At 46.6% G+C, this 7,440-nt stretch overlaps 1 protein-coding gene across 1 annotated transcript; it reads left to right on the top strand.

Annotated features, from left to right (window-relative positions):
- The first annotated feature begins 1,200 nt into the window (after positions 1–1,200).
- On the top strand, positions 1,201–7,188 carry tprkb (Tp53rk binding protein). Its single transcript, XM_041781013.1, has 4 exons — positions 1,201–1,431; positions 1,610–1,732; positions 6,430–6,606; positions 6,876–7,188. Exons 1-4 carry the CDS (start codon positions 1,291–1,293, stop codon positions 6,960–6,962), a joined length of 528 nt encoding a protein of 175 aa, XP_041636947.1. The 5' UTR covers positions 1,201–1,290; the 3' UTR covers positions 6,963–7,188.
- Positions 7,189–7,440: the final 252 nt, after the last annotated feature.

Genomic DNA, 7,440 nt, shown 5'->3' with positions numbered 1-7,440 from the left:
TAACTAAAATTATTGTGGAATCTCAGTGTTAGTTATTTAGTTAGTTTTAGTTAACTAAAATTATTGTGGAATCTCAGTGTTAGTTATTTAGTTAGTTTTAGTTAACTAAAATTATTGTGGAATCTCAGTGTTAGTTATTTAGTTAGTTTTAGTTAACTAAAATTATTGTGGAATCTCAGTGTTAGTTATTTAGTTAGTTTTAGTTAACTAAAATTATTGTGGAATCCCAGTGTTAGTTATTTAGTTAGTTTTAGTTAACTAAAATTATTGTGGAATCTCAGTGTTAGTTATTTAGTTAGTTTTAGTTAACTAAAATTATTGTGGAATCTCAGTGTTAGTTATTTAGTTAGTTTTAGTTAACTAAAATCATTGTGGAATCTCAGTGTTAGTTATTTAGTTAGTTTTAGTTAACTAAAATCATTGTGGAATCTCAGTGTTAGTTATTTAGTTAGTTTTAGTTAACTAAAATTATTGTGGAATCTCAGTGTTAGTTATTTAGTTAGTTTTAGTTAACTAAAATTATTGTGGAATCTCAGTGTTAGTTATTTAGTTAGTTTTAGTTAACTAAAATTATTGTGGAATCTCAGTGTTAGTTATTTAGTTAGTTTTAGTTAACTAAAATTATTGTGGAATCTCAGTGTTAGTTATTTAGTTAGTTTTAGTTAACTAAAATTATTGTGGAATCTCAGTGTTAGTTATTTAGTTAGTTTTAGTTAACTAAAATTATTGTGGAATCTCAGTGTTAGTTATTTAGTTAGTTTTAGTTAACTAAAATTATTGTGGAATCTCAGTGTTAGTTATTTAGTTAGTTTTAGTTAACTAAAATCATTGTGGAATCCCAGTGTTAGTTATTTAGTTAGTTTTAGTTAACTAAAATTATTGTGGAATCTCAGTGTTAGTTATTTAGTTAGTTTTAGTTAACTAAAATTATTGTGGAATCTCAGTGTTAGTTATTTAGTTAGTTTTAGTTAACTAAAATTATTGTGGAATCTCAGTGTTAGTTATTTAGTTAGTTTTAGTTAACTAAAATCATTGTGGAATCCCAGTGTTAGTTATTTAGTTAGTTTTAGTTAATTAAAATTGTTGTGAAATCTTAGTTTTAGTTATTTAGTTAGTTTCAGTGAATTCTAACAACTTTGCTGTGTCTCCTTTAAGTTGAACAGTGTGGTAAGCGGAACATTCCTCACCTACTCTATCCGGTGTCACATTGTTTTGATTCCCCCTCGAACATGTGTTGACGTGAAGCTCGATCGTTGTCGTCTTAGTGTAGACGGTATTTTAATCTCTACCATGCATTTAAGCCATGAACTAGAGGTCTTCCCGGACCACAGTGTGACCCAGCTGCTCTTTCAGGATGTGAAGAATGCCACAGAACTGAGACAGAGCGCGATGGAGGGCAAAGTTCACGCTGCCTTAATCAACCCAACGATGGTGAGGGAGTTTCATTCATGCTACCACCATGCTACCCATTATTGTAGTACATCCTGCTTTTTTTCTATTGCTGTCTTTTCTCTTGAAGAACAGTTTCTGGTAAATGTTCCTATAAAAGACAGTAAGACCAGAAGAGCACCGGGACTTCATTCACCATGTTCCTCTGTCCTGTTTGCAGCTGGTCAATCCTTTCCAGGTGTTAGTGGCAGCCAACAAAGCTGTTCACTCACAGAGAGCTGGGAAAATGAAAACAAGAAGTTTATACTCAGAAATTATATTCAACTTATCACCGACTAATAATGTAAGTAACCACATCCATTACTTCAGTGTCTTTGCCATGCTCCATGCCTCTGTGACCACCAGGGGCGCAGCACGGGGGAAGGGTACTGATTACCTGGGAGGGGCCCTCAAAGTAGGGAGGGGCCCTTCAAAGTAGGGAGGGGCCCTTCAAAGTAGGGAGGGGCCCTTTAAAGTAGGGAGGGGCCCTTTAAAGTAGGGAGAGGCCCTTCAAAGTAGGGAGAGGCCCTTCAAAGTAGGGAGGGGCCCTTCAAAGTAGGGAGGGGCCCTTTAAAGTAGGGAGGGGCCCTTCAAAGTAGGGAGGGGCCCTTCAAAGTAGGGAGGGGCCCTTTAAAGTAGGGAGGGGCCCTTTAAAGTAGGGAGAGGCCCTTCAAAGTAGGGAGAGGCCCTTCAAAGTAGGGAGGGGCCCTTCAAAGTAGGGAGGGGCCCTTTAAAGTAGGGAGGGGCCCTTCAAAGTAGGGAGAGGCCCTTCAAAGTAGGGAGAGGCCCTTCAAAGTAGGGAGGGGCCCTTCAAAGTAGGGGGAGGCCCTTCAAAGTAGGGAGGGGCCCTTTAAAGTAGGGGGAGGCCCTTCAAAGTAGGGAGAGGCCCTTCAAAGTAGGGAGAGGCCCTTCAAAGTAGGGAGGGGCCCTTCAAAGTAGGGAGGGGCCCTTCAAAGTAGGGAGAGGCCCTTCAAAGTAGGGGGAGGCCCTTCAAAGTAGGGAGAGGCCCTTCAAAGTAGGGAGAGGCCCTTTAAAGTAGGGAGGGGCCCTTCAAAGTAGGGAGAGGCCCTTCAAAGTAGGGGGAGGCCCTTCAAAGTAGGGAGGGGCCCTTCAAAGTAGGGGGAGGCCCTTCAAAGTGGGGAGGGGCCCTTCAAAGAAGTGAGAAGCCCTTCAAAGTAGGGGGAGGCCCTTCAAAGTAGTGAGAGGCCCTTCAAAGTGGGGAGGGGCCCTTCAAAGTAGGGAGAGGCCTTTCAAAGTAGGGAGGGGCCTTTCAAAGTAGGGAGGGGCCCTTCAAAGTAGGGAGGGGCCCTTCAAAGTAGTGAGAGGCCCTTCAAAGTGGGGAGGGGCCCTTCAAAGTAGGGGGAGGCCCTTCAAAGTAGGGAGGGGCCTTTCAAAGTAGGGAGGGGCCTTTCAAAGTAGGGAGGGGCCCTTTAAACTAGGGGGAGGCCCTTCAAAGTAGGGAGGGGCCTTTCAAAGTAGGAAGGGGCCCTTCAAAGTAGTGAGAGGCCCTTCAAAGTGGGGAGGGGCCCTTCAAAGTAGGGAGAGCCCCTTCAAAGTAGGGAGGGGCCTTTCAAAGTAGGGAGGGGCCCTTCAAAGTAGGTAGGGGCCCTTTAAAGTAGGGAGGGGACCTTCAAAGTAGGGAGAGGCCCTTCAAAGTAGGGGGAGGCCCTTCAAAGTAGGGAGGGGCCCTTCAAAGTAGGGGGAGGCCCTTCAAAGTAGGGAGGGGCCCTTCAAAGTAGGGAGAGTCCCTTCAAAGTAGGGAGGGGCCTTTCAAAGTAGGGAGGGGCCCTTCAAAGTAGGGGGAGGCCCTTCAAAGTAGGGGGAGGCCCTTCAAAGTAGGGAGGGGCCCTTCAAAGTAGGGAGGGGCCCTTAAAACTAGGGAGAGGCCCTTCAAAGTAGGGGGAGGCCCTTCAAAGTAGGGAGGGGCCTTTCAAAGTAGGGAGGGGCCTTTCAAAGTAGTGAGAGGCCCTTCAAAGTAGTGAGAGGGCCTTCAAAGTAGGGAGGGGCCTTTCAAAGTAGGGAGGGGCCCTTCAAAGTAGGGGGAGGCCCTTCAAAGTGGGGAGGGGCCCTTCAAAGAAGTGAGAAGCCCTTCAAAGTAGGGGGAGGCCCTTCAAAGTAGTGAGAGGCCCTTCAAAGTGGGGAGGGGCCCTTCAAAGTAGGGAGAGGCCTTTCAAAGTAGGGAGGGGCCTTTCAAAGTAGGGAGGGGCCCTTCAAAGTAGGGAGGGGCCCTTCAAAGTAGTGAGAGGCCCTTCAAAGTGGGGAGGGGCCCTTCAAAGTAGGGGGAGGCCCTTCAAAGTAGGGAGGGGCCTTTCAAAGTAGGGAGGGGCCTTTCAAAGTAGGGAGGGGCCCTTTAAACTAGGGGGAGGCCCTTCAAAGTAGGGAGGGGCCTTTCAAAGTAGGAAGGGGCCCTTCAAAGTAGTGAGAGGCCCTTCAAAGTGGGGAGGGGCCCTTCAAAGTAGGGAGAGCCCCTTCAAAGTAGGGAGGGGCCTTTCAAAGTAGGGAGGGGCCCTTCAAAGTAGGGAGGGGCCCTTTAAAGTAGGGAGGGGACCTTCAAAGTAGGGAGAGGCCCTTCAAAGTAGGGGGAGGCCCTTCAAAGTAGGGAGGGGCCCTTCAAAGTAGGGGGAGGCCCTTCAAAGTAGGGAGGGGCCCTTCAAAGTAGGGAGAGTCCCTTCAAAGTAGGGAGGGGCCTTTCAAAGTAGGGAGGGGCCCTTCAAAGTAGGGGGAGGCCCTTCAAAGTAGGGAGGGGCCTTTCAAAGTAGGGAGGGGCCTTTCAAAGTAGGGAGGGGCCCTTTAAACTAGGGAGAGGCCCTTCAAAGTAGGGGGAGGCCCTTCAAAGTAGGGAGGGGCCTTTCAAAGTAGGGAGGGGCCTTTCAAAGTAGTGAGAGGCCCTTCAAAGTAGTGAGAGGGCCTTCAAAGTAGGGAGGGGCCTTTCAAAGTAGGGAGGGGCCCTTCAAAGTAGGGAGGGGCCCTTCAAAGTAGTGAGAGGCCCTTCAAAGTGGGGAGGGGCCCTTCAAAGTAGGGGGAGGCCCTTCAAAGTAGGGAGGGGCCTTTCAAAGTAGGGAGGGGCCTTTCAAAGTAGGGAGGGGCCCTTTAAACTAGGGGGAGGCCCTTCAAAGTAGGGAGGGGCCTTTCAAAGTAGGAAGGGGCCCTTCAAAGTAGTGAGAGGCCCTTCAAAGTGGGGAGGGGCCCTTCAAAGTAGGGAGAGCCCCTTCAAAGTAGGGAGGGGCCTTTCAAAGTAGGGAGGGGCCCTTCAAAGTAGGGAGGGGCCCTTTAAAGTAGGGAGGGGACCTTCAAAGTAGGGAGAGGCCCTTCAAAGTAGGGGGAGGCCCTTCAAAGTAGGGAGGGGCCCTTCAAAGTAGGGGGAGGCCCTTCAAAGTAGGGAGGGGCCCTTCAAAGTAGGGAGAGTCCCTTCAAAGTAGGGAGGGGCCTTTCAAAGTAGGGAGGGGCCCTTCAAAGTAGGGGGAGGCCCTTCAAAGTAGGGAGGGGCCTTTCAAAGTAGGGAGGGGCCTTTCAAAGTAGGGAGGGGCCCTTTAAACTAGGGAGAGGCCCTTCAAAGTAGGGGGAGGCCCTTCAAAGTAGGGAGGGGCCTTTCAAAGTAGGGAGGGGCCTTTCAAAGTAGTGAGAGGCCCTTCAAAGTAGTGAGAGGGCCTTCAAAGTGGGGAGGGGCCCTTCAAAGTAGGGAGAGGCCCTTCAAAGTGGGGAGGGGCCCTTAAAAGTAGGGGGAGGCCCTTCAAAGTAGCGAGGGGCCTTTCAAAGTAGGAAGGGGCCCTTCAAAGTAGTGAGAGGCCCTTCAAAGTGGGGAGGGGCCCTTCAAAGTGGGGAGAGCCCCTTCAAAGTAGGGAGGGGCCCTTCAAAGTAGGGAGGGGCCCTTCAAAGTAGGGGGAGGCCCTTCAAAGTAGGGAGGGGCCCTTCAAAGTAGGGAGGGGCCCTTCAAAGTAGGGAGAGTCCCTTCAAAGTAGGGAGGGGCCCTTCAAAGTAGGGAGGGGCCCTTTAAAGTAGGGAGAGGCCCTTCAAAGTAGTGAGAGGCCCTTCAAAGTAGGGAGGGGCCCTTTAAAGTAGGGAGGGGCCCTTCAAAGTAGGGAGGGGCCCTTCAAAGTAGGGAGGGGCCCTTCAAAGTAGGGAGGGGCCCTTTAAAGTAGGGAGGGGCCCTTTAAAGTAGGGAGGGGCCCCTTCAAAGTAGGGAGGGGCCCTTTAAAGTAGGGAGAGGCCCTTCAAAGTAGGCATGAATGTTTCCATGTTTTCTCCATGTGTACATGTATGTTGTTTCCATGCTTTCTCCATGTGTACATGTATGTTGTTTCAATGCTTTCTCCATGTGTACATGAATGTTGTAGCCATGCTTTCTCCATGTGTACATGAATGTTGTTTTCATGTTTTCTCCATGTGTACATGTATGTTGTTTCCATGCTTTCTCCGTGTGTACATGAATGTTGCTCCATGCTTTCTCCATGTGTACATGTATGTTGTTTTCATGTTTTCTCCATGTGTACATGAATGTTGTTTTCATGTTTTCTCCATGTGTACATGAATGTTGTTTTCATGTTTTCTCCATGTGTACATGAATGTTGTTTCCATGCTTTCTCCGTGTGTACATGAATGTTGTTTCCATGCTTTCTCCGTGTGTACATGTATGTTTGTTTCCATGCTTTCTCCGTGTGTACATGAATGTTGTTTCCATGCTTTCTCCGTGTGTACATGTATGTTTGTTTCCATGCTTTCTCCGTGTGTACATGTATGTTGTTCCCATGCTTTCTCCATGTGTACATGTATGTTGTTTCAATGCTTTCTCCATGTGTACATGAATGTTGTAGCCATGCTTTCTCCATGTGTACATGTATGTTGTTTCAATGCTTTCTCCATGTGTACATGAATGTTGTAGCCATGCTTTCTCCATGTGTACATGAATGTTGTTTCCATGCTTTCTCCGTGTGTACACGTATGTTGTTCCCATGCTTTCTCCATGTGTACATGAATGTTGTTTCAATGCTTTCCCCTGCACAGATCTCAGAGGCTTTTAAAAGGTTTGGGATCTCTGACGACAGTGAGTCAGTCATGGTGGTCCTGGTCCACAGCAAAGATGAGACCCAGCCTCTGTCAGACATCATGTCCAGGGTAAAAGGGCGGCAGGTTCCAGTGGAAGATGTTTCCTCTCTGTCCAACCACGACAAAATCCAGAAGGTTCTCTCTCTACTTTTCCCTTTTAACTGAACTTTTCTGTAGACGTCTGTACGCTTTTAGACATAAATACTCGTCCATCATTTACCTCTTAATATCCAATAAGTCTATTTTAGAAAGTGCTGATGCACAGAGGAGTGTTAAAGGTGTGGATATATTATTTTTTGCTATCAGCTAAAGTGACTTTGGTAAGAATGGGACATCATGCATCCCTCATAGTTGTCAGCAGTTTGATTTTCTCCTTGTCTAACCTCTGTCCTGTTTGCTTTTAGCTGTATAAAGTCACCCCCCAGGAGGAGAAGACTGGGACTCTGCTGGATGCCGTTGTGTGCAGGATGGCCACCAAGGATGTCATGTAGCTTCAGTAGAAGGACCAGAAGAGCTCTTAAATACTTTTTTATTTGAACATTTTCAGTTTTCCAGCACATTCTGAGTTACAAAACTGCAGAAATGAAAAGACATGGTCAGACTTATGGCACCACTGTTCATGTTCACTGCTGACAAACAAAGTTTGAATTGAAGCTTCTCTTTTGCATACGTGTGTAGTTTTCTGGTATTAAAAGGAGATGGGGATGCACGACTTTCTATTTTGCTTCATCCTTAATTTTTATTGTTAAAAAAAACTTTCCTTTAAACCAGTGATACTCAACTCTGCTCAACCAAAGAGCCAAATAGTTGAAAAATACCTTTGCAACAGCCACATTTTAAGTGGTGAAAAGTGGCAAAAATGGCTTGAAGTAGCAAAAACGATAAGTTAAAGATGGCAAAAATGGTAAAAAAGCAGCAAAAATGGGTCAAAATGGGCAAAAATGGGGATAAAAAGTGGATAAAGATGGG

The sequence above is a fragment of the Cheilinus undulatus genome, linkage group 23, assembly GCF_018320785.1.
Source record: "Cheilinus undulatus linkage group 23, ASM1832078v1, whole genome shotgun sequence".
In the NCBI taxonomy this organism is placed as follows: Eukaryota; Metazoa; Chordata; class Actinopteri; order Labriformes; family Labridae; genus Cheilinus; species Cheilinus undulatus.
The sequence above is the reverse complement of the archived record's forward strand: the minus strand, read 5'-3'. Positions and strand labels throughout refer to the sequence as shown.

What these genes read in the sequence shown, in the direction of transcription:
- tprkb (XM_041781013.1), top strand. Translation starts at nt 1,291, where the DNA reads ATGCATTTAAGCCATGAACTAGAGGTCTTCCCGGACCACAGTGTGACC. An exon ending in CCTTAATCAACCCAACGATG is followed by an intron (nt 1,432 to 1,609) that starts GTGAGGGAGTTT and finishes TCCTGTTTGCAG; the next exon opens with CTGGTCAATCCTTTCCAGGT. An exon ending in ACTTATCACCGACTAATAAT is followed by an intron (nt 1,733 to 6,429) that starts GTAAGTAACCAC and finishes TCCCCTGCACAG; the next exon opens with ATCTCAGAGGCTTTTAAAAG.